The sequence below is a fragment of the Lonchura striata genome, chromosome Z, assembly GCF_046129695.1.
Source record: "Lonchura striata isolate bLonStr1 chromosome Z, bLonStr1.mat, whole genome shotgun sequence".
In the NCBI taxonomy this organism is placed as follows: domain Eukaryota; kingdom Metazoa; phylum Chordata; class Aves; order Passeriformes; family Estrildidae; genus Lonchura; species Lonchura striata.
In genome coordinates this window covers 37,981,120-38,008,551 of record NC_134642.1, presented here as the reverse complement: position 1 = coordinate 38,008,551, position 27,432 = coordinate 37,981,120, and the positions used below count along the sequence as shown (strand labels likewise).

The window sequence follows — 27,432 nt, the reverse complement described above, 5'->3', positions numbered from 1 at the left end:
AGTAATTCCCTAGTATTTTTTCTATTGAACCTTCTTTATGTTGCTTTGTGAAGAGAAAGGAAACATAAAATTGTGTGTTTCTTCTTCAGAACGTATACAAGGAGATAGAAAAGTTTGAGAAGTCTATGACTGGAAATGTCTCTGCAGTACATGACCATGTGACTGACAGGTAATATTTGGATGCTAAATTGTTAAGAATAGGCTGCATCCTATCCTAGGTGTCTGCTATGTAGACAGCTACTTGAAGAAAGAATAATGTTTCATTTAAACTGTGATTATCCTCTGAACAAATGCCGTACTAGCACTGATTTTGGGCCCAACACAATTGCAGTGTCTTTAAGTTACCTTTAGTTGTTGTAGGGACAGCTTAGACTTCCTTCACTACTTTTTGCCACGTGTGCACCAAGGAAAGGCTCAAAATGCATATTTTCTATTTAGTCATTGGGTCTGTAAGGTCAGTTACCCTTGCAGCAAGATAGGAATTGTTGTGAATGTGCATACACAGTAACACATTTCAAAGGGAAAAGGAGTAACTTTTATCCTGAAACTTATCTGTATGTTGATGTATTTGTGAATAATTGCAAGTAATTTTTATTCTGTCACCTTTGGTTATATCCATGCCCTGCTCAGAAGATATGACACTGTTGTATACTGCTGTGGATATTTCTGTGTGTAAACCTGTGATTGATACTTACAAAACTACTCAGAGTGTAGGGCAATATTGAGGAGTAACCCCACTTTCTTTGGCATTATGTGAGCTGTCCTAATTTCCTATTTCTGTGGAATTTGGCTTTGTATTGACAAAGAAACTAATGATTAGTTGGCCTAAGTCAGTGTTGGACCTAGTGGACATTGTCAAGAGGTAGCCGCAGATTCCACAGAGTGATGTTCTACATTTGTTGTACTTGCACATACCTATACTGACATCAGTGTGAAAAGACCCTTAAGAATGGTAATTCCAATCTTTTTTTTTTTTCAATCAGTGATGTGCAAGAATTATTGCAAACACAGAAGTCTCAAGCAACAGGTCTAAAATCTATACCAGAGAAGAGAACTGAGCTGTTAAATATTTATTCAGATGATGAATATATAAGGAAAATTCAAAAACGTGTACAGGAAGATACATTTGCTAGAGAGCAACGAGCAAAGAGACGACGAAAAATGCTAGTGGATCAGTTAGCAGCACACGAGGCTCAAGAGGTGGGAAATTGTATGGTGAAGTACATAGTCTATGTGCATTTAATAGTAATCTAAAATGAGCTTACAAATATGAAACAAGTACTTTTGGAAGGCTGAATAAAATCTGAAGGGGATAAAGGGACTTATACACACTTATGTCTGAATATCTTTTTTATGTTAACCCTTAAAAAATACAGAAGGTTGGCTGTTCTTAGTCACCACTCTTATGTCATACACCATACTTGTAAACTTAAAAGGATAAAATTAAGGCAGCAGAACAAAGATTACTAAAAATTTGCAACTGACCTGTCTATTCCCTGCCTCCCATCCCCAAAAGCTGAACATCCTACAGTATCAAAATGTATAATGGTTCTAAAGAAGATTATTATTTAAGAACAACAAAACATGGCATTCCTTGTTTGAAAACTTGTAGTTACATAACTTGTAGTGTCATATGAAGGTTTTCATCTGGACTGATGAATTCTGAAATGGCTGTGCTGAGAATCAAAATTTTATTTGCAGGTCAGAGATTTGGTGTTTGATGTGTTATGAAATACAAGATATGTCTCTGGAGAATATCGGTATTGTGTCTAAAAATGAATTTTGCTGATTATTACATTTGTCCCATAAAGCACAAGGCTTTTAAGATTTTTCTTCATACATTAAAAAGCAAAGGATTCTTCTTTGTTCTCCTTTAAAAAGAAGCTTTTTAGATTACTAATTTCACAGATTGTCTCTTTTGTAATGATTCTATCAATACACAGCCTTGTAACTTACTGGGGTTTTTTGATTTCTGGTTATTTTTTATTTTAGTATTTCCATGTGAGTCCTTAGTTTAGATCATATGTGTTGATCATATGTGTTTAGATCATATAGTTTAGATCATATATAGCTGAGCCTATCTCTACTGCTAATACTAATAATACTAGTAACAATAATATAATAGTAGCATTTCAGATGTGTAGTGCCTCTGAAAATATATATTTTTAAGCCTTGGCACCTAATGTCTGAAGATTTTTTGGAAATGTTAAGAAAAAGGTTTTTGGGGTAAATATCTGGAAGTTAGATGCTGCTCAATGTCTATCAGACCTATATTCTCGAAAAATACCTGTAGTGACTTAGAAAAGTCCATCTCTAGATATATCCTGTCTCCAAGTTCTTATTCAAAGAGATTTATTTCATGTTCTTGTTGATACACATAGGCCATGATGAAAGTTTTGCAACCCACTTGCCTGAAATCACTGCAGTCCCAAAAACTTGCTCTTTAAGCGCTCTCAGCTCTTGCAACCCCAGCAGTGTGGATCACTGATTCTAAAAGCCATGGCTACCAGAGCACTTGGTAGATACAGCAGCTCAGACTGGCTCCAGAGAGGCTCTAAATCAAGTGAAAACTAGCAGTAGTGTTCCTAGCTTCCCAAGAAGAAAAATCAGTTTTGCTATACGTACAATTGAAATCACAGACTGCAGGGATGAGAAGGAATGGCAAATTAGCGTTTGACTGAAGCAGTAATCTGACCATATCAGAGAATATATTTAGTGGTAATTCGGTTCTAAATTAACAGAGGAAAAACTGTTTTGTTGGAACTTCATGAGATTTCAGACATTAGATGTTACTTGACTTAAGAGAAGGGGGAAGCAAACTGAGGTATTTTCTTTAAAAAATGAATGGAAATAGAAAATAGTTCAAGATTTCTTTTTCCATTTATTAAATATTGAACCAGAAAGGGTTTGTTGACTGAAATTGCAGCTGTTTATATGCATTCAGGTCTGAGTTTTACGTCCACTGTATAAGTCTTGAACCTGGCATGGGATCATTTAGAATTGAAGGAATTTCATCCCTTCAGACTGCTGTAATGTGTTTCATATCCATATTTATAAAAGTTTATTAAAATAATCCTGTTCAATTTTTTTTTTGGTACACTGCAAGGTGGAGCCTGAGAGAGAAAATACTTTACAATTACATGACAGTACTCTAGGTGGAGTACAGCATGATGCCAATCAGATTTTCATAGGCCGGTGTTGAACATACTTGACAATTGTATGGCTTCATCCCAACTTTATCTCCACAATTTCACCAAATTATTGGTGATTTGTACTTGTTATTTTTATAGCTCTGTTCAGATTTTATATCTCTGTTTTAAAAAGTTATCAGACATCACTTACTATCAGCAGTGAATTGAGAATGTGAAAATGGGAAGAGAAACAAATTGTTACTAGCTTATTACTTGTCAATCAAATATATTTGTGTGTGCCAAGCTCCAAGTTTAGGTCATAAAATGGTCATTTATGACTGAAAAACAGCACAGAAATGTATCACTTGTATGTAAATCAAACAAAGAAATAGAAAAATAGAAGAACATGATATAGTAACTATGTATGAGCAACCCAAAATGTAACCACATTAATGTTTGGCCACTGGATGCCACTGTTGTCTTAAGTAGGTAAACTGACAAAAGCATCTATTGTGCTTCCTTAATAATAATTTTCCGAAGTATTACTAAGTTGTCCCATTTGTGATATTTATGATTTCTTCAAGCACTTCACAGTTCTCTGTGAAGATGTTTAAACAAAATGTTATGACAAAAACTTTTTCTACAATTGTTATTTTGTGTCCTTGTATGTTCTGAAGTTTCAAAACTTGCCAGCCTTTGAGTACTTGCCAGACTTGAGTACTTTCTGCATTGCATTTCTTTTTGTGTGAAAGATAGCTACTAATGTTGCACTTCTCCATCCAATGAAGATCCTTTTTGAAACGATGAGTTTCGAGTTTGGTGTTTGGAATCCTTACTTACCTGTTGTGTAGTTTTGAGTGAATTGCCTGTTTTTCCTCAAGAATTTCCTAGTGGCTCTCTTTAGGCCTAGTGAGTGCGCCAAAGTATTTGATCACTTAAAATATTGAAATTCTCTACCCTTTAAAAAAGAGAAAATCTCTTTTGGCTCCTGTGAAGTGTTCTAAATGAGCATCTTCCAATTTTCTTTATGAAGAGGAAGTTCACCTAGAGAAGGTATTTTAATTTCTCACTGGACCAACTGTTTGCACGATTCAATTGATGTTTTGCATATGACAAATGACAACTCTGTTAGGGCGGCTCCTTCAATTCCCTGCAAATAAAGATTTTAACATCAATTTTCAACTGGTGAAGGTTTATTACTGCTGTAATAATTTGTGGTTGAGGTTAAGCAGCAACTAATGAAAAAAAATAAGGATATTTACTTGCAGTAGGAAGTGAATTGTGTAACCTTTGCTCTTCTTTGAAATCTCACTTGAAATACTAAGTACCATGAAACAGTGGATAGAACTGAGGCAGGAAAGGGAATTTAAAAATATGAAAAGAGATATTTGCTTGCTTGTTTGTTTGATTTCTCCCCAAAATCAACATAAAATATCTAGATTATTTAGAAAGTTCTTCTCTTATTATTTCAACTGCAACAGTCATGCTTTGCATTAGAATGCTGTTACAGGTGTCCTGGCTCCATTGTAGGACAGATGTAGACCTTTTCACTGAATTTTTCATAAATAATGTCATGTGCAATCAAGTTGGATTTTTCATTTATCAATGAAGTTACATAAGGTGTTTTACCTTCTCTGTCAGAGACAGCTGATGAAAAAATAAACCAGATTGAAAGAAAATAGAAGTGATACTTTATTTTGGTGTGGTTCAGGTTTTCTTTTTTTTTTTTTTTTAATTACTACTAATTGACTTTACTTGTGCCTCTATTTCTAGGAGAATGAATTTGAGATCTTCAAATTAGATCCCAATTTAAGTTCTTAAATTTGAATAAATTTCACAGCAGTTTTGATGCATCAGAAGCAAATATCTAGCAAATCAGAGATTTCCCCTAGAATTCTGCTGTAGCATTGGTATTTGGCAATGATGTTTTTAAGGCAAGCTGATGTTTTTGTTCAGGACTCAAAAGGAGTTTTGGACTGTGATAGTAAGGCAAAACTTGAGGTTAGATTAAGCATTAGTTTAGATACCAGGAAAAGTCTGGAGAAGTGTAGCAGTGAGAAGATACTATTATATTTCAAGAATACTTTGAAAAATAACAACTCACAGCCTTCAAAATGTCTGTGCATATAGACCACATCTCAAGTAATTGTTCAGAATGATTTTCCTTTAGTACTGGATAGCATATTATATTCATGTCCCTGTAAGGACACTGGAACTATTACCCAGAAGTCTTGTATTTTGCTAGGTTTTGAATTCTTCCTCATAGTCCCAGTCTGCTGAATAGGGAAGAATGGAGAATATAATTACCCAATTCCCCTAAAAGAAGAAAAAAAATTTCAAATCTGTAGAAAATAGATTGCTCAAGGATGCTGAAGATTATGGCTAAAAATGGTGACTATTGAATAACAGGGTTAAATTAATGATTTGAGGAAAGAGTATATGTTCAGATAAGAAGCTGTTATTTTAAATATGCTGCAGTTTCTTTGCACATGGGAAATAACCACATTAAATGGAGTTAGTCTGACCAGATGTATTTTTACTGGGTATCTCAGTTAAGGCATATTTTGAATTCTTACATAGTTCGTACAAATTGTACTAATAAATAGATATGAATGTTGTTCTGAATTTATGTCCCATATAAGTAGGTGAATTCCATCATATGACAGCATTCCTATTTCTCATATTAGACACTGATGAGTTTTCTAGGAAATAGTTTATCAATTGTGTTTAGTACTATTATTTTTTTTATCTTTCAGAAGACTTACCGGGAGGAGCAGCTCATTTACAGACTAATGAAACAATCTCAGCATGAGCGAAGGATTGCTGCTCAACTCATGCATGTTCGGCATGAAAAAGAGGTGCTAAGGCAGAACAGAATTTTCAGGGAAAAGCAATATGAAGACAGACGACAGAAGGAGTTCCAGGAAGCTCTTGACAGAGAAGCGGTAAAAGATTGATCTTTGAATTGCTGCAGGAGTGCTAGAATACCTTCCTGTTACAAAATCTGTATTGTCAACTGTTAGACTTCGGGACTTTTCTAGGGACGTGATGATTTAGTAGTAAATATATTCTTTTGTCTTTGTTCAAAGTCACAGCTATAAGCAATGAGGATGTAACTGTAAGTGTGGGACTGAGTATATTTTGTACTGTGTTAAAAGTTTGGGGGAATTTTCCAGGGAGAAAGATCTACCTGATCCAGTGAAAGGTGGGCCTGCCCACAGCAGCAGGTTTGAACTTTAGGTGGCCTCCAAAGGTCCCTTCAAACCCAAACCATTCTTGATGGTTCAAGTTCCATGATCCTGTAATAAGGTATAAAGCTGAGTAACTGAAAGTCTGATTTTTCTTCCATACTGATTTTAACTTTGTAGGAAGGCACAGTTTCACAGAGGCAAGAGGACAATAACCTAAGGTCCTGTTACAGGAATCATGTTCTTAATTTCATTTAGATATGATCTGGTTTTGAAAAATGCTGGAGTAGTTTCACTCATGAGTGCTAATTTCTGCTTTGAAGCTTTAAGTTGATTAAAAAGATTTATAATTGTGTGGAAAATTGCCAAGTGCTATGCTCATAGTAGGTCATAATGTAATATTAGATTTCTTTTTTCTCCTGTCAAAAATTATCAGCAACTCCAAATCTTCCAACACAGCTGGAATCCTGTGTAATCAGCAGCTATAGCTATTGATTACTTCACCTCTTTAAGTATGCTTTCAGCCACCACCACAGGAGGTGGTGATGGAGCACACCACTATAGGAACTACTGACAATTTTCTACCATGACCAGAAATCTTTCAAAGATTGAACAACATCAATAATATGAAATTATTTGAAGATCAGAATCTAGTAAGATAAATTACATGTTCTAAACAGGTTGTTACACTGAAAGCTGCAATTTCACTGCCCTCAGGGACTGAATATGTCTTAATCTGTTTGTCATAAAAGAAGTAATGGGTTTTTCCTTTATTCTAGTTTAGAAAGCAAACAAATGGGAATTTATAAAGTGAATAAAAATGTTTAGATTTGTTTATGTGTTAGTCTTCCTGCTGGCTATGCAACTCTGGTGAGAATCGAGCTGTTTCTGTTTCTCTAAGTTAATTTTAATTTTCAAGACTGTGTACCTCTGCACTTTCATTTTCTCTGCAGACTTAATTTTTTTCCTTAAAAACAATTCTAGGCTCTTGCAAAACAAGAAACTATTGATAATGAAGAACAAATAACCAGAGAAAGAGAATACCATGAGAAAATTTCTGCTGAAAGAGCTCAGGCACGCTATAAAAAGCATTATTCTATATGTTGGGAAATGGTAGGCCAAATCATTGATATGTCAACAAAAGTAGGTGAATATCGTCAACTGACAAACAAGTGAGTATGCAGCAGCGAGGCAAAAATAATAGCTGTTAGGCTGCATTAATCAGACTGGTTTAAGCATTAGAGCAAATTATATAGTTTCTCAGATATTTTACATGGCAGCTGCAATGGCAACATGTTAGAATGGTGACATTATTTTCATGTGAGAATTCACTGGTGTGTAATACAGAGTGAACTAATGCATAATTTCTTGAAAACTCAACTAACTTGAATTCTTAGGAGACCAAAATCCACAGTTTGTGGAACTGCTGATTTCCTTTCTTATTAAAAAATTCCTTAGTTAAAAGTCAAAACTGAATGGTGCTCATCTCATCCTAGTTTGCTTCACTAGGTGAACACTTCCTCAGAATAATACAAACAGGATGAATTTCCCAAGATTCATAAACTTCCTGGAGTTTATATAAACATCAATTGAGCCCAGATACTTCTGAGTCCTCCAAGCTGCGATTCCCTCTTCTGATATGCCCTAGTTGCACAGGGTTTCTGAGAAGGTCCTACAAAGGCAGTGATCTCCAAGCAGTGCAGATCACTGCACACAAGCCTGTGCTGTAAAAGTGTTTCAAGTATCATGGAGTGGGGTGTTTTGGCTGTGGTTCTTTCATTAATGTTCAGTGATTTGATTGTGGGCTTAGACTTACAGTATTAGAAAGTATGCCAAAATCTTACTGCTTTTTAGTGTAATAGTATGTTAAAATAATAAAAGTGTAACCGTATGAAATACACATTATTATATTTTCTGTAAATTATATAAATTTAGGCTTATTTAGTATGTGGTACAATAGTCAGCCTAGCCACACAGTTCAGTGAAATGACTAAAAAAAGAAAGGGTTTGAATCATATAATTCTGAATTAATTTTGACTTTGAGAAAAAGATATTCTATAGATGTTTTTGGCAAGAGGAGACTTTACACCACAAAAGGAAAGAATATTTTGGGGCAGGGAAACGTAGCAATAGCAAAACTATTACTTCACAGCTCCTCTAGCCAAATGTTGTGTGAGGACACAATGGTGAAAACACTGAAGCCTACAAGTGCCTACAGCTGTCATAAAAGCAAACAAACACTTACAAGAGGTTATAATAATTACTGGACGCATTATAAACTATAACTGATTTAGCATATGCTTGTTTCATGATTGGAATTCTTGTAAATTTGGATACAGTATTGTCAAATATCCAACCATCTAATTTTTGGTTTAAAACTTTTTTTTCTTTTTCCTTTTTTCATTTTTATGCAGCCATATTCCACCAAAGCTCATGATGGATTGGAAGGAACTTTTTTTAAATGGAAAACCAATATATGAACAAGCCTCAATTCAACCTTTGCCAGATGAACCTAGCCCAGAACAATTTGTAGAGCTGAATAAACTGAGTCTGTTAGATGAAAAAGATTATGGTGAATACAAGGTACACCAAACTGATAAGGCATAATGGAAGATAATACACCTTGCTTTGTAATAATCATAAACTTTATGTTATGATCTTGCATTTTTTTCTATTACTGGTTTCTATTGTTAAATTTAGAGAAACATTTTCTTTTCATTTCCTGATGTTTTTATATGAAAACTATATTTGATGTTAATTGCAGTTGTAATTCTGTTTCTATATATAACCTTGATTATATTTCTTGAGTCGTAGGACCAGCATGTTAATTGCAATGCAGTGAATTTTCAGCTAATTGGAATTTAAACGTATAATTAATATTACCAGATTGGAAAATGAAACAGAAAGTAACCAGTAAAACCAGTAAAATTAAATACTAGACATGTTACAAAACCTGAACTTTTAATTTCATCAATTTTGAGTGAAAGCTCTCTTCACAAGATTTATTGGCTTGAGTGAACTATTTGTTTTAATACAGTAACGTTTTTTGGAAATTATTAAAAATAGCTGGCATTTTTCTTAATCTTTTGTTAGAAAACAAGTAAATATTTTTCAGCATATATTAACTTCGTCAACTTTTCAATACACCAATGTTATTTTAAAATTGAAAAATTAAGGTTTGTTAGTTCCTTATTAAAATGTATTGTACAGTTTTTTCAAAATTATATTCATTATTATATTCAATAAATACCACTACATATTTAGGCTTTTCAAATAGCCTGGTGAGTAGAATGTGACAAAATCATGGCAAATATCCAGTTTTGTTCCTGTTGGGGATTTATAGCTACAATATATGTTTGATTTTTATCCACATCCTGAGCAACTTGGTACATTTTTGTTTTGCAGTGACTATAGATGTTCATTATGAGTTTCTGTGGTGAATGTCTGAAAGCTCAATTTACTGTAGCTTTATTTTTAACATATGCTTTTGTGATTTATCTATTTATAAGGTCCTTATTCACAGCAGGCTAACTCATGTATGAATTTTGTGATTATTTTCTTAGGTGAAAAAAGAGCTATACACAAAGTCAGCAAGGAGGACATAAAAGACAGGCAGGAAACAGAGAGTACTAAAGAAAAATTAATTTTTACAGTCATATTTTTGTTTACATTATGAAATCTCAGTAATCTCCTCCAAGTGTAACATCACTGAATGTCACAAAAATTTATTGACACATTTAAAGACCTTTTTTTTCCTGCCAGTCTATTTCAAATTATTTAATAATTAATTTTTTCCCAGATATTGTTAGTCTTATGCCTTTCTGAATCATTATTAAAATTTTTTTGAATCATTATTCAAAAACTGGCTTCATATGACATGTGAAATTGTTGGCACCAGTTCATACTTATGTCTTCTAAAAACCTAAGTGAACAGCTAATTCTTTTAAAGTCTTACTTATAGATAAAAATTTGTTGGCAGATAATTCTCACAACATTTGTGCAGATTTTCATAATGTTTGTGAAATGGAATGTTTGTCCTGCCAGGACAGGCAGTTTGGCATCTCTCAAGAATACCTTGCCTACATTAGGCACACTAGCTAAAAGTGTCAAATATATTTGATAAAATACCAGGAAGTGCAGTGCCGTCAGTCCATTGCATGTTACATATTACATTTTATTGTGAGAGTATTTTTCAAAACTGCCATGTTATAAACTGTGGCTAATGACTTAGTAAATTAACACAATAACCAAACACAGCATTAGGTACTGCTCAAATAATTTCTGGTTTCATTCAAAAGTATTGATCAGGAGTTACATATCTCCCACCTGGATGCCTGAAAAGTTGTTTCTGACAGGTAAACTATTTTACCTTATGACAAGTACAGTCTAGCAATTTTCTGGTTAAAAGGGCAAGATAACTGAAAAGTGGGGGAACCCATTTCACTTGGAATTATTTTTTTCTAGAGATCTAATAGAATTTAAATCAACTGATTCATCTCTGCCTATAGGTTTAAAGAAAATTTATGCAGATAGTGCAAATATTTGGGTTTTTTTTAAGGATGTCTTTTCAATTACACATGAAGAAGTATGTTTTCTGAGAGGTGATAGAGAGGGAATATGGTGCAACCCCAAAATATTTACCTTATTTGTTTTTACTGATTAAAAATAAGTGAGTTCTACTTCTAATTAATGATAATGAAATTGGTTTTTTCTGCCTAGCAGACGTGTTCAAAGTCAGCATTGGTCATGTTCTACTAGTAGAATGTATGCTATGGCAATAAGTGGTTCAGATAATAAATTCTGGAAAATGCTGCATATTCTACCCAGAACTTTAGCATTGCCCACTTCTGTTTATGGTGATAAAATATTTCATTTATAGAATGACACAATTGTTTGGATTAAAGGTTTGTGAAGGTTATTTGCTTAAAGCAGGGCCAACTTCTGAGTCAGGTAAGGTTGCTTAGCATCGTTTGTTCAATTTTCAATTATTCCAAGGGCAGAGATTTCACATACTCTCTGTGCAATCTTTTTTCATGCTTTACTAGTCTCACTGTGAACCAGTTTTTTTCTTCCTTTTTCCCTGCTTGGAATGTTCTTGGCTGAAACCTCTGACTTTGCCTTCAAAGCTTTGTTGTGCACCCAAAATTAAGTGACAAACTAGAATCTAGTAGGAAATATTATTAGTCTACACATTTCCAAACAGCTGTTTAATATCCTCCAACCAAATGAATGTTAATACAGGACTAGTATTATTCTGTGTACAGAAATCTTTTACTGTCTCACAGCATAATCTCCAGGACAGCAGGACTTTCCTAGTGCTATAAGATATGAAACTGATAGAGTAAAAGTACAGTTCTGTGTTCCATTCTTTGGACTACATTCTTGCATTCTTCCAGTGTGGTTTTCAGTAAAATTATGTTTACTAGTAAAATTTAGTAAATCATACAACTCCTAAATTTATGTTTATCTAAGAGTAGATGAACTGGAAGTTTCTACTTGTTATTTTGAGTATTTGAATTTGTTTGAGTTGTTGGCTTTGGTTTGATTTTTTTTCTCTCTATTGAATGTGTATTAGGCAAATACATATATTTGAAATCTCTATTCATGAAATTTTCAGAGATTTAAAAGTGATACTGGGCAATAATGTTGCCCAATTTTAGAATGCAGAATATTAGGATAGTGGATTTCTAATACAAAAATCAAATCTGCTATTGATTATTCTATATTAGTGAAATTTTTTCATGTTTATGGAATTTAAAATGTGATATAGGAATCTGTATTAAAGCAAAGTTCTGGTAATGGGGGGCTGCAGCAGTGGCTTCTCTGAGAATCTGCTGGAAGCTTCCCCCATGTCCGACTGAGTCAATGGATGGGCCCATCACTGGCCCAGGCTGAGCCAACCAGGGATAGCAGTGACACCTCTGTGATACATTATTTAAGAAGAAAATAAAGGTTTTGTGCAGATGTCCAAGAGAAGAGAGGAGTGAGAAGGAATGAGAGGAACAACTCTGCAGACACTGAGGTCAGTGGTGAAAGATGAGGAGCAAGTGCTCCATGCTTAGTTGTTGAGATTCTGCTGCAACCCACGGAAGCTCATGGTGATGCAGAGATCCATCTGCAGCCCTGGAGGACCCCACACTGGAGCAGGTGGATGTGCCTGCAGGTGGTGGTGGAGCAGGTTCCTGGCAGGACCTGTGGCCCATAGAGAGAGGAGCCCACGCTGAAACAAGTGTGCTGGCAGGACTTGTGACCATATGGGGGACCCAGCCTGTTCCTGGAAGGCTGTACCCCATGGAGGGGACCAAGCTGAAGCTGTTTGTGAACTGTAGTCCATGAGAAGGACTCAGGCTGGATATATTGGTGGAGGACTGGCTCCTGTGGGAAGGACCACATGCTGGAGAAGATGAAGATTCCTCTCTGAGGAGAAAGAAGCAGCAGGACCAACATGGTGAATTGAACATAACCTCCATTCCCTGTTCTCCTGCTCTGCTGGGCAGGAGGAGCTACAAAATTTGGAATAAAGTTTAGCCTGGGAAGGAGGGAGGGCTAGGGGGTGGTGTTTATAGGATTTCTTTTAGTGCTCACTATCCTGCTCTGATTTTGATTCATAAGAAATTCAGTTTCCCCAGGTCAAGTCTATTTTGCCCATAATGGTAACTGGTGAGTGATCTCTTAGTGTCCCTAAATCATGAACCTTTTGTTGTATTTTCTCTATGGCATCCATCCAGAGGCAGAATCCAAAATCATAAACATGAAAATGTTTATATAAGTACTTGCCTCTCAACTAGTTATTAGCGAATATCAATAAATACTTACTGATTATGACATTATTACAGGTTTTAATGAGGTTCTGTTCTAAAAGCTATGTTATTATTGAGTACTATTCAAATCTTATTATTTTATGTATTTTTAATGTAAATAGGTACATATATTTAGAAATATGGAAGGCAAGATTATAGTAATATTGAGATTTGTTACTTTATCGTTTATACAGAGTATGACAGGGGAATGGAGACCAACTGAAGAGAACAGTGAAAACAAACCTCCTCTTAATAATAACATATTGGGTCATGTGCTTCGTAGACTGATGGAAATGTTCTATCCTCCAAAACCCAAATCTTCACGTGAATTTCCTTCATTTCCCATCAAGGGATGTGTTTTGGGAAAAATGTTTAGTGGAAAAACTACCTGTGCAAAGTTTGTTGAAAAAGGTAGAGGTTGTTTGTTTGTTTGTCTAAAATTCTTTAAAGTATTTATGTTAAAATACCACTCTTATGTTAAAATTGTTTGGGCAAATCCTTGCATTAATAATTCTTGAACCTCAGATGCATCTGTATTTTGCTGGGGTTGGTTGCATATCATTCCTTTGTTATATGCCAAAATAAACTTAGAAACACTGGAACTTGAAAGTAATATTAATATTGTACTGTGATGTTAATACTACTTCATTGAGAATTGGAAAATGCTTTTGTTAAACATCTTTGGAGATACTAGCTTTAGAAGAGACTAGCAAGATAGCTATGTGATTGTTGATAAATACTGTGAAGTAGTTATAGAGAAGAGTGAAAACAACTTACATTAGAAGCTCAAATTAAATAATTAATTTAACTGCTTGTAATAGTTTGTATGTATACTCAATTCACATTGTAGCTATCTAATATTTTTGTGTATTAGTTTGCAATATTCAGGTACTATCTGTTGGTGCTCTGGTTCAGGAGGCCATTGAAGCTTTTCTTAATAACGAAATGAAAAGTGAACCCAGCATAATTTCTCAGGAAGTAGAGAGTTCTGGAGAACAAAATGAGGTAAGTATATTCCCTAGTTTTTGTCTTGGCTCTAACAGGTAGAATGAGATGTGTAAGGAAAAAAAGCATGTTTGAGTTTTTTTACTAAATTTCAAACTTAATGCTAAGTTTTGACAGGTAAGACTGGAAGAATCAGCTTGAATTTACAGACTTGTTTTTTTTTCTGAAGATGTAATTTTCATTCTAATCCATTTCCTGTCATATTTGATACAAGGCCCAGGACAACTTACTGAATTCACCACCAAATCTTCTAGAGGAACTCCAAACAGAACCCACCACAGGTAAGTATTTCTTGCTGCACAGATCTTCCTGTGTGTCGCAGGGGCTTGGGATACCTCAGTCTTTTGCATGTCTTGGCAGACATTTTCCCCAGCCCTCCTTTTGTGGAGAGGTCTGCAAAAGCCCTTTTCATTGCTCCTCTGCCTAGACATAAGACAAGGCCTTTTCCCCATGAGGACAGCCAAAGACTGAAACAAATTTTCTGGAGAGGTAGTGTAGTCTCCATATTTGTAGGTTTTCCAGATCACATAGGGTAAACATCTGAGAAACATGGTCTGACTTTATAACTGATGCCACTTTGAGCTAAAGGTTCTATTTGAACTAGGTGACATTGAGAAGTTGCTTCCTACCTGAATTTCTCAATGCTTCTATGATTCTAACAGTTTTATATACCTTCTGTATTGATTTGTTCAAAGAATAGTAACAAGCCATGTACTTTCATTCTTTATCTGTAATAATGAATTTGATAGTAATAGCATCATCAATCTTTATTTTAGAACCTATTTTAGACTATTGTCCTGTTGAAAAGGATCCATCCCAGGAAGAATTTGAATTGGATAGCAGTCAGGATGGCCTATCCAAGGTTGGTAGTCCAATTTTAGTTTCTTCTTTATAAAAATATGTTAGTTAAAATAGTTAAGTGAATTAAATGGTGATACATTTTCATCATTCTGAATTACTGAAATCAGTTCAAGCATTTTCTGTATTTTCTGAAATATAAAAAGGGGTTATTGTGAAAATCTGTTTTTCTGTATGTTGCTTAGAGTGGTACATCATGTTAAAATTCTATATTTTCTTGTGAAATCTCATTTTTACATAAGATGTGGTATTTTCTATGACATTTCTGGGTTGCAAAAATGTACTTCTGCTTGCTGCTGCCAAGCAGATTATTCATCCCATGACAAGGTTTCTTTTCTTTATGTTAAAAATGCTTAATTCTGCAGTGATTTCTTTGGCCTACTGCTCATTCAAAATTACTTCCAAAGCTAAGATATAAAAGAATCCTTGTAAAACTAATGAATTTATGTGATGATGTATGAAATTATTGGTGGTAATGGAAATCAGAATAAGCTGAGAACCAGAACACTTAGTTTTATTATCTTGGCATTCATAGCCTTGGTTTCTCTATCTTGGTTTTTCTCAGCATTTTTGTAGTGTAATCATGGATGTCAGCTGGAGATTCCAATTAAACTGGGAATTTTTTACAATTAAAACTATTCTCCTTAAAGGACCTCCAACTATTGAACAGCCACCACCCCAATATAAATAAATAAATAGTATGTGATAGAAAATGTGGAGTCATACACTTTTCAACAACTCTTTTCAATGACTGTTATGGATATTCTGAGCATACGTTGCACTCTTCCACAGCTATCTGTACGTGCCCAACTTGGTGCTGCATCACAGAAATGGCTGAAGAACGGAAAAAGTGTTCCTGATGAATTACTAATAGACATCCTATTGGAAGCCATTGCGTATGAAATTGTATAGATACTTGGTTTTATCTACTCTTGTTTGACAGTAAATTGTCTCAACTACCCTGAAGCGCAGTTAGCACTTAAGTTCCTATATGAATATCATTTAAGTTGTATTACTCCTATTAGTATACTGTAAGTTACAAAATAGATTTTCCTATTCATTACTTCAGCAAAAAAGTTATTTGAAAAATCTTAAATTATACCTCTGATCCGTCTCTGTTGAGTGGTTTTGAAATCTGTATTTAGCAAGACAGCAAAATTTGTTTTGTTTCTGATTTTTTTCACATTAATTAGACTTGATGTTATTTTCTTCTGATTTAAAATCCATTACTTTACAGTCTAATAATATCTGTCATATTCTGTATGCATAAGGAAATTTAATATACTGAATTAAGAATGGATGGTGGCTAGAGCAAGCTGTTCTTTCAGTTTTATTATTAAGCTATCATTTCACTGTGTAATTCTGGTTCTTCATTTCCTTTTAGCCAAATACCACCAGAGAAGGGGTGGATTGTGGAGGGGTTTCCAATGACAATTAATCAGGCAAAGCTATTTGAAAAATCCTATACAGGGATTGATGTAGAAGCAAAAGATCCAATTTCTGAAAAGCTGTCCCTTGCTATAGATCCCAGAGCCCCTAATGAGCCTCCTCCTACCTCACCTGCATTTGATGTTTCTATATTATTGGATATTTCAGACAGTCTGGTACTGAAACGTGCAGCTAACGTGAAGTGTAAGTTTCCAATTCCTATTAACAAAGTAAAATGACAAGCAGTAAGTTGTAGTTATTAATGCAAAATAGCATTACTGGACAATTTGTGTATATCTCACAGTATCACTTTAGTTAATTGTGCCTTGAATACTTCCAGGTTATTTCAGATACTTCTGTTTGTTTCAGTCAAAGGCAGATAAGAAGTGTGCAAGTGCATATTTATATGCTCTTTTGTATTTATATGCTCTTGTACAGTTCACTTTTGTATTTGAACTCTAACTACAGCTGAGATAGCACAGTGGGCAGTGTTAGATATCACATAAAACAGCAGCTGGAAAAAAACTGCAAGTTATAACAGATTCAGAATATACTGCATTACAAATGAGTGTCTGTAAATTGCATTTTTCTTCAGGAGGCACACCTAGAAAGGGAAAAAGGAAATTATAAACAGAGGGATGTGTCAATATTCATTCGCTGAGAGTGCCAGAATAAATTCCCTATTGATTACTGCCTTTGCCTTGTCTTCAGTTACTCAGTGAATGATCAGAAATCTAAGTCAATTCTGGCCAACCGAGGCAAAGGCATTAAAGGCTTTTTGAAAGCTGTTTCACTTCCAGACCACAAATTTAAGACCTTGGTGAAGCAGAAGTTTTTTATTGAGTATGTCATGTATTATTCAAATTATGAGGAGATTCTTCTTTGTTGTTTTCATTGCAGTGCATAGATGGCAAATAGCTTGAGTTAAAGCACCATTTACATTTGGCTTTTATGTATGGGTAGGAGTGAGGATGGGACAAAATCTTTGAAGCTTTTGCTAAAAATATGGTGAGGATAAATGTTCAGACACTTCAAAATTGCTGATTTTAAGATCTTGTGCTGCCAAAACATTTGTAACATGTGGTTATATTTAATATAATCTCAGAAATACAAATAGAATTTCTTTCATATGATGTAAATGATAGAGTCAACAGAATAATTAAAAATCTTAAAAATTAATCTTAAAAATAATTAGAAATTAGAATTCTTTTAAAATAGTGTATTTCTAATGAATTAAAGACTTCTTAAAATTTAAACAAGACTCAGAAAGAGAGAATGCCTTGTCTTTTCATTAACTGGAATGTCCATTCATTGTGAAAAGTAGGCACTTCGGATGAAATTGGGGAAAATATCTTCTAATTGGTAGAGTAGATACACCTGAAACAGTTGCCCACAGGAAAGCTCCATCTCTTCAACTGTGGGGAGATTTTTATGGCTGAAAAGCATCCATTAGGAAATGTTAGTGCTATAATTTGCTATGCACTTTAACAGAGTAAGAGGCAGGACACCCTGTTGGTGTTGGCTGGTACCCAGCTTTTAAGTTACAAAATGTAAGATCAAGGAACACTGAATTTGTTCTTAAAATTATTATCTTAGTTTGGGTGAATAACTGTCTGAATAATTGCCTTTTTCAATATATGCTTATATACTGGTTTTCCACACAGTAGATAAAAGAAAGGCATCTCAGACTGAACAGAGCAGCAATCAAAATTCAGATGCCCAGTTCCTAGAAGAGAAGATTGACTTGGCCAGGGAGCAGGTGCTACATAGGTAAGTTACATGAAGTACAAAAATAATACTTCAGCTACGTATAGGCATATAACTGATCTGAATCTCATATGTGATCTTGGACAACACTTACATGCTTAAAGTTAAGAATTTACTTAGAGCTTTCTATAATGTGGAGCCTAAAGAATATTTTCATTTTCTGCACAATATAAGTTCTCCTGGAAAATAAGAATTCTTGTGTTTTGATTTTCCAGGGTATTGTTCGATGGAGAATTTAGTTTTTAGGTATATTTTGCATTAACTACATGTATACATTCTATATATATGTGTGTGCACTTATATCTGAGGTCTGTCACATATGTGACTTCCCTTAAATAAATACGCTTGAGTTAGAGATTTTGTAAAATGTTATTTTCCACTTCAACATTTAGAAAGACAACTTAGTTTTCTAATTTAAATTGAATCACTAGATGTTTAACGTTACATAAAGAGGAAAAAAAAAAAATTCTTCCTTCTGAATATTTGATACTTGTAACTGTTTCAGACTATTATATTATGTATTACTATTGATTTAATTGTGATATTAGAAAGTAAATATAGGTTGTGACATGAACGAGTAAGAAATAAATTTTTAGTTAACAATAAAATTTTGAAAACTTTCTTATATTTAAAATGATGGCATTGATGTGGGTGGAGTTGTTTTAGTCTTAAATTAGATTATCTGCTTTTTGTTTTAGTTATCAATTTTAGAAAATGTTTTGTTTTCCATTAGTTAAGTTTTAATTTCATACCTTGATACGATTTTTGTAGAATTTCAGGCTTCCTAAAGACATGGCCAAAATTAGAGAAATGGTTTTCAGTCCATCAAAACAATCTAGTGAAAGTAAATGCAGAGACAGAAGAAAGTCTTGTGTGTGAAACAGTGAAGGAAATTATAATAGAAGAAATTGTGAAAAATCAGGATAGAAGTAAGTTTCATAGTCTTACTGTATAGAATTCAGTAACAAAAGACTGTTTTTTTTTAAATTAACACTAATAATTACTTTATAAAATTATATGTCAACCTACATTTTTGCTGCCCCTGAAAAAAACCTGAGGATTTGCCAGTTAGTGATAACTGCACCAGAACCCTGACCTTTTCTGTTGTGCTTTCACATTTTCAGAGTATATGGACCAATTTCACATAAAATTTAAGGCATTAAGTTCTTTCTTCCTGGTTTAAAAATCACAGCCAGCATCTTCATCTAATGGATAGCATAAATATATAAGAAAGTCTCATTTGCTATTATGAACATAGAGTCAGTATCATATATCATATATCAGTAGCAGCATAAAAATGTGGGTCAGTAGAAGTGGTTTTGACAATTAATTTTGGTACATCTTTGTTTCATTTTTCTTCCTTATTACCTAGAAAAAAGAAGTATCATGTAAACCAGTAATAGAGACCTCTAAATAACTAGGTTTTTTCATAACTATTATGACAAAATCTTCATGTGTCTTCTATCACCAAAAGAAAAAAAAAAAACAAACAAACTTGAAAAGCACTAGTGACAGTAAAAGTTTATCCCACTACTCTTGTGCAAGGTTTCTAGTGCATAGGTTTCTTTTATGTTCTGGGTATATAATTAATGGCCCTGCTAGATTCAGCAGCAAAATTCCTATTGTAAATGGAGTGAAGATTTTCTAGTTAGACTCCAGCTGTAATATAAAAGTATTTAAGGGCTATTTACTCCTAAGGAAAAGTAATACCTGGGGTCAATTAATAAAGTTTAATTTCATATCTATGTTCATAGCTTCCAAGCTGTCCTTCACTATTAGGCTCATATAAGCAGAATAGAGTATCAGGTTAGTCAAATATGTTTTCCCCTTAGTGAATCCATGCTGATTACTCCTGATCAGCTTCTTGTCTTCCATGTGGATAGAGATGGTCTCCAGAATGATGGGCTTCATCACCTTTCCACGGATTGAAGTGAAACTGACTGACTGGTGTCACACAGCCCTGTGTCCTCCTTCTTGCTTGATGTGAAGATCAGGGTGACATTTGCTTTCTTCCAGTCCTCAGGCACCTCTCCTTATCTCCATGGCCCTTCAGACCATGATCATGAGCTGGGAGCTCATGTCTGCCAGCTAGCTATTGTGTCTGCCAGCTCCCTCAGCACTTGGGATGCATCCTGTCAGGGCCCTTGGATTTATAGATGTTGAGTTTGTTTTGGTGTTAACTGATACAGTCTTCCTTGAGAATTGCTGATTTCATGAGTATATTTTTGGTGAACAGCATCTGAGTAAAGAAACAGTGAATCTGTTCCATTATTTTGAACCTGAGAGTAGCAGAGATGTCTAATTCTGTTTATTGATACTTCAAATACATTTGGAAGTACTAATTGCACTTTTTTATTAAGGGTCTGCTAAAGAAATTGCACCAGAAGAAAATGTTTCATCAATTACAGATGAAGAAGTTTTACCAGTCATAGATGAAGAAGAAAAGGTTTTATCAGTTACAGATCAGCCTTCTCCCTTTCCTGAGGCACCACCAATGGTTGAACCAGGATCAGATGAATGGATTTATGTAGATGAACCACTTCCCCAGGTACACTAATTCCTGACTGAAAATCTTAAATTTTTCTTCGTGTTTTATGTATGTCCTACCTAAACCTTTTACATCATTGGATATTGGGTTTTTTCAGTATTTTTCAATAAAAGATATGCTATTACTTTGTGATAGATATACAAAGAACAGTTGCTACTAAAATACATAAAGTAAGGAATCATACTTTGAAATGTAATTTTGTTTTTTAATTCTTTGCAATTATCATGAAGAACACAGCTGCCAAAACAGAAATGCTTTTTACTATTATGAAATACTAATATAAACTTAATAGATCACTTTTCTTTTTCTGACAAGGGTGAGTTTGGATCTCATACAGAGAGTAAGAATGAGGAGAGTGTGCACTTGTCTTTCTCCTAGTATGTTTTTTCCTAATATTTTCTCCCCAAGGATATCTACTCAGATTCTAGTGATCTGAAATTTAGGGGTTTTCTGAAATTGCTGTATATCTGCATCTTGTGCTTAGTAGCTCTCAATGGATTTTTCTTCCATAACTATGTGTCTTAGTTGGTTTAATAGCTTTTTTGAAGCCATTTACTTTTTCTTCTCTGTGACATAGCTTGTATAATTATGTTAATTCTGAAAAAATATTTCTCTTTCTTCACTTTAAACTATGATCTTTGCTTGTATGATTTGGTGACCCTGATTCATGGTGACACTAATTCATATATTGAGAGATATAATGAATAATAATTCTATAATAAACCTCTGAGGGCATTTAAGACATGACAAGCATCTCTTAAATGTTCATTTTGCTGAATGTTGCTTTTGTTCTCCAATCCACTTATAATCTGTTCTAGTTCTTCTGTAAATTTTTTGAGAGGAGCAGCTGGGACTGCAATGCAGTTTTTGAGATACAGATTTTTCAAGGGTGGACAATGATAATTTGAAATTTGTTCTGTAATTGTTTTCCTAATGTTTACCAGTTTTTCCTGTTAACTGCAGTCAGCTTTCATATGCTGGGTTTCCTCTGGCCATGGCCTTTATTTACATTTCAAAACAGTCAGTCAGTCAAACATCACTTTTGCAACACTAGGCAGTCAGCTTAGATTTTTATGAGCTCAAACAGCTATGAATTACCAAATTTTCTTACTTCAGTGATCATTCAGTGTCATCAATTATTTTATAAGCATATCCAAAACAGCCAATACTGGAATATTCTGCTGGAATTTCCCATTCCTTTAAAAACCTACTGCTTTTCCCCAAAGAAATTCACAGGATAAAAGTATATGTTGGTACAGTGTTTGTAATCAGCTGTAAACCAAAAGAAATACATAATGAAAAAAAATCAATAATATGATTTCATTAAATAATATTTCTGTGTATTTGATAATGCTACAGATAAGTTATTTACCAATAAATAAATCCATTAATTTTTGATGTTTTTAAAAAATTCACAGGAGATAATTGATTTTTTAGTACCTTACTGGGAAATGGTAGAAAATGCATATATGAATACAATCAAAACTGTACTTAGATGTCTAAGGGATGAACAGTACACTATAATCCATTACACATCAGATATTAGGTAAGTAAGAATAGTACCTTATTACATTAATATTAGCATTTTGTATTTTTCATGGACCATTATGTAACCCAAAAGTTGTTTTTACTGCAATTTACAGAAAAAAATTTCAAGATTATTTGAAACGTCCACATCTTAAGCAGGAGTTTGTATCTCAGTGGCAAAGAGATTTTAATTCAATTGCTGATGAGCTGCAAGATGATGAGGAAACAAAAGCTGAACTACACCAAAGGGTTACTGTAAGTAAATGACAGAAATTACAATATACCCTAGACTATTATTTGCTTGTGTACAAGCTTGATATAACATGAATTATTTCCTTCTTTCTTACTCTTTACAGTTCTTCTTAAACTATGTTATTTCCTCTTGTGCATAATTTGTCCTTTAAAATTATTCCTCTGTTGCCCATAATTTTCTTACATCTTGCTGTGGTATTGTGGTACACTGTGAAATAAATATTTCTCTGCTCTCTTTTATTTTTACATTTTGTGGTTTTTAGAGATTTCACAAGTTGAATATTTCTATCACAATCTAAAAAATCTTGGCAGTATTTTATTTTTTCTGTAAATTATATATGTTAATCTATGCTTTCTAAAACAGATTTTTACAAAGTACATAGAATTTTTTGGGGTGTTTTGATTCAGGTAGCTCTTTTCTAGGTCATGTCCTAAGTGTTCTTTTTTCACAAAAATCCATAATTAAATGTCCTCACAAGTTCAGAGCCAGATTTAGTATAAGCCAAAAATAGAGCTATTTTTGAATTCATCAGATTCCATTCCAGAACAGACATGATTTTTAGTTGAGTACTATCAGAAATGCTCCCCCAAAAGGAGAAAAGGAATACTGACAACATATTTAGCTGAAGGGAAGATTTGAGGAATAATGGATTAATTCATCTGCAATGGAAAAAACATTGGACCTCCTTTTCCATAGAAATATTCCAAGAAAATTGAGTACAAGATTGAAAAATCTTACATATTCCTAATTTCTACTGAATGGTATTATAAAAAGTCTAGAATCACTCTGTCCTTTATTTTAGAAAGATAAATATTTGGCCTTTTGCTCATAAGAGAAATCCCTGTTTGACATTATCCAGTTCAAATTATGTGAAGAAGAGGTTATACTTCCATATGATGAAGTGAAACTCAGATACTGTGATAAGCCTAAGCATTTTGGAGTGAATATATGATTTTCAGAATTTTTTTTTTTAAATAACCCATTCACTTCTTGTGACCCCCAAACCTGTAGGTGATTGTGAAGATGATCTTCCTCTATGCTGTTAAAGCATGCTCATTGTATCTCCCTGAATGTATGAATTCTGTCAGCCATCCTTCCTTGCTGTTAGAAAGAAAGAGGAAATGAAGAGGGTGACAATCTTCATGATGTTTTTTCTCAAACTCACAGACTCCTCAACCCTTTCATCTCAGCTGGACCGTTCCTAAAATACTGGAAAATATCAGCTGTAATATCTAAAAAATAAATTTCTCTGATATCAACTGGGAAATGTAAAAAGTCACCCCATTTTGAGATGCATGTAAAATTCCTTAAAGGCCCAAAACCCAGAGAGCAGCCAAGACTTTGGCCTGATTTATGGTTTAAGCCCAGCCTTCACTCAAGCCTCACACAGCCACTGACCGCCCACCAGTGGGATGGGGGAGGGAATTGTAAAATTGAGAAAGCTCGTAGCAACAGGCAAAGCAAAAGCTGTGCACAGAAGCAAAGCAAACAAGGAAGTCATCCATCACTCTCCACGGGCAGGCAGGTGTTTGGCCATCCCCAGGAAAGCTGGGCACAATAACACGTAGTGGTGATTTGGAAAGACAGACACCACCACTCCGAGTGTCCCCTCTGCTTCCTTCTTCTCCCTCTGCTTTATACATTGAGCATGGTGCCATATGGTACCATGGCATGTCCCTTTAGTCATCTGGGGTCAGCTCTTCTAACTGTGTCCTTTCCATCTCCCTGGTACCCACAGCCCCATCGCTGGTGGGTTGGGGAGAGGAGCACAAAAGACCTCGGCTCTGTGCAAGTGCTGCTTAGCAATAAATAAATCATCCCTGTCTTATCAGCATCATTTCCAGCACAAGGCCAAACCATAACCCATACTCACTGCTCTGAATTAACTCTTCCCAGCCAAAACCAGCACACATCCTAAATATCCAAACACAGAATTACTGTGGATAAAATACACTTCAGCAGTACATGTCTATCTGTCTTCCAGCAATTTCTCCAAATTCTCTCTCATTGCATTTCTATTGTTGAATATATGATCAGTTGCTTGCTCTCACTACTTCTCTTGTTCCAAATAGGAGAGACTGAGCAAATGCATCCATTTTCAGTTTTTTCACCACCTTACTACAAGAAAAGGAGAGAGAAGCTGCTTCACTCTGAAAAGAGAGGAAAAAAAGAAGATACTCATAAAACATATTTTTAGCTTCTGCCAGAGGAATATAACTATAACTCACTGTGTTCCTCTGCAGTTATCTCCATTGCTTACAGTAAATCAAAACTATGACTTAAATAATATGAGGACAAAGAGTAAAATCCTTCTTGTTACACGTTTAAGAAAGATACTGGAAAGAGCTGTACATCAGTTTGTGCAAAACATTAGTGTGGTTTTTTGTGCAATATTGCATTTATGTGAAAGTTTTTTGTGACAAAGGGGCTGCAGAAGTGGATTCTGTAAGAAAGCATGGCAGCTGTGAGAGAGAAGTGAGAAAATGTGACAAGCAGCTCTATAGTCACCAGGGACAGTGAAGAAGGAGGAAGAGGACGTGCTCCAGGCACTGGAGCAGAGATTCCCCTGTGGCCTGTGGAGAAGGTCGTGGTGATGCAGGTTGTTCCACGGAAGCCCATGGAGGACTGCAGGGAAGCAGATCTCACCCTGCAGTCCACTCGGTCCACCCAGGCTGTATCAGGTGGACATGCTGTGAAGGAGCAGCAGCCTGTGGAGAGCCCAACCAGAGCAGGTTCCTAGCAGGAGCTGTGGCCCATGGAGTATGCACACTGGAGCAGTACAGTTGTAAAGGGCTGCACACACAGCAAGGATCCACACTGGAGTGGTTGTTGAAGAACTGAAGCCTATGGGAAGGACTTGCATTAGAAAAATCCATGGAGTTTTCCATGGGAGGACCCTCACCATGGAGCAGGGAAAGAGTGGCAGATAAAAATGTATAATGAACTCACCCTAATTATTCATTCCCCATTTTTCCTATGCCATTTAAAAGAGAAAAAAGTCAGGACTGAAAAGTCTTCCCAGGCTTAAATAAGCCCAGGAAGAAGAATGGATGAGGGAAAGGTGGTTTTAGGTTTGTTTTATGTCTCATTATTCTACTGTTATTAATTGGCATTAAATTAATTGCCCCAAATCAAGTCTGTTTTGCATATGATGGTGAGTGATCTCCTCATCATTATCTTTATTCATGAACTTTTCCATCATATTTTCTCTTCCTTTTCTATGAGGAAGAGTGATAGAGCAGTTTGGTGGACAGCTGGCAGCCAGCCAAGGGCAATTCACCACTGCCAATAGATATTCACATGCTAAAATATTTTTCATCCAGTACCATGTCTTTATGTGCATAATCTACAATGTGAGCAGCCATGAATATCTGATTACCTTCACCTTGACTACCTTCTAGCCATCATTGTTGTGTTAGGTAGCCCAGGGACTTCCCTGTGGCTTTTGTCCAACAGAGGATAAGTAGCTTTATCTGAAGTCTTCAGACGGGGAGAGATACAGAATCTGACATAACAAGTTGCAGCCAAGACCTGGTGAATATGGAATCACTTCACCAGAAACCTAAGCTCCTCTCCTTTTCTTCTGTCCCAGAACAGGCCATGTCGGGTAGAAATGCCTGGTGCCAGAGACATCTCGTCTTACCTTGGCACTGTATTTAACAGCACTCTTCTCCTATAAATTCTTCTATTTAATTCCACTCTTATTCTCTTACACATAGTGGCCTGTCACACTATTTTCATGCAGAGATGGCAATAAGGAACAAAGGGGTGCATAATGTTTTATGCTTAGTAGGCCCTCAGTGCTGTCAGTGACCCCATATTGTTATTTGACATAGTCACTAGTTGAAGAGCCCTTAATTAAATGAACATTAGGGAAAACTGGTGTGGAAGTGACTCAAGTTTAAAAAACACTTGAAATCTGACACAGTTTTCTCTGTATTTTTCATATTGCCCATCCCCTGAGAGTACTATTCTTAGTATATTAATTAGCAAACCATTCAAGTGCAGAGTTGTTGGTGCAGTTGGGAGCTTAGCTAGTCATAGTTTTATATTTGTCTAGCTTAGGTAGATTCTTAGCTCTTCATAGTCTTGTATTTGTCTAGCTTAGGTAGATTCTTTGTAGACTCCTTGAAAACAAAGTTAACAATTTCCTTACTATAGCACTGACTATTTCACAAACTTTTCTTGAATTACCACAACACTCACATGAGATAAGAGAGTGGTTCCTCATTTTATTAAACATATAGAAATAGCAGAGAGAATTTTTCTCTGCCTGAGAAAAGCAAGGCTGCCTGCACACTGAACACATATCTTTGTGTTCTTCTCTCTGTCAGTCCTCTATAGGCATGTGACCTGAGCAGGTATTAATATTTATAACAGTGCAGGAAAAGCCCCAAATAGAAAGTTGCCTTATACCCAGGCAAAAAAAAAAAAAAAAAAAAAAAAAAAAAAAAAAAATCTTTTATAATTAATGTCCATATTTGACTTTGTGTTTTAGGATCTAAGAGATCTTCTCTGGGATATCTGTGACATCAGAAGGGAAGAAGCAGAGCTGGAACGTACTGGTATCATGAATGAAGAGTGGTTACCAGATCGTAGGGGGATTGCAATGAACCATTTCTTTACACTTATGCAGGTATGGACTGCTACAGTAAACCTGAGAGAAAATTCATATGGCTGACTCCAAATAAGTGAAGGATTAAAAATTACTTAGGCAAATATTCATGTGTTTTCTGAATTTATAGACAAAGATAAGAGACAAAGAAGAGATGACATGCCATACATTTAACTTTGGAATACAGGAAAGAGCAAGAAAAATACCATTCTTGTTGTTCAACCCCCAGAATTTTCAATCTCTACTATATACTGCTACTTTTCGCATTTTTTGAGCTCCAATGAATCATCTTGAGTTTTGTGAAAGAAATGT

At 35.0% G+C, this 27,432-nt stretch overlaps 1 protein-coding gene across 1 annotated transcript in view; it reads left to right on the top strand.

Moving 5' to 3' along the window:
* SPEF2 (sperm flagellar 2) overlaps positions 1–27,432 on the top strand; it is a 72,812-nt gene that overhangs the window by 11,061 nt on the left and 34,319 nt on the right. Inside the window, exons 5-21 of the mRNA XM_031507294.2 lie at positions 90–169; positions 984–1,200; positions 5,888–6,076; positions 7,304–7,491; positions 8,734–8,902; positions 13,314–13,530; positions 13,994–14,124; positions 14,339–14,405; positions 14,901–14,986; positions 15,775–15,878; positions 16,367–16,614; positions 18,075–18,180; positions 18,949–19,106; positions 20,538–20,725; positions 22,144–22,271; positions 22,369–22,507; positions 27,004–27,141. Coding sequence (XP_031363154.2) covers positions 90–169; positions 984–1,200; positions 5,888–6,076; positions 7,304–7,491; positions 8,734–8,902; positions 13,314–13,530; positions 13,994–14,124; positions 14,339–14,405; positions 14,901–14,986; positions 15,775–15,878; positions 16,367–16,614; positions 18,075–18,180; positions 18,949–19,106; positions 20,538–20,725; positions 22,144–22,271; positions 22,369–22,507; positions 27,004–27,141 — 2,553 coding nt within the window. The remainder of the gene's footprint in view (positions 1–89; positions 170–983; positions 1,201–5,887; positions 6,077–7,303; positions 7,492–8,733; positions 8,903–13,313; positions 13,531–13,993; positions 14,125–14,338; positions 14,406–14,900; positions 14,987–15,774; positions 15,879–16,366; positions 16,615–18,074; positions 18,181–18,948; positions 19,107–20,537; positions 20,726–22,143; positions 22,272–22,368; positions 22,508–27,003; positions 27,142–27,432) is intronic.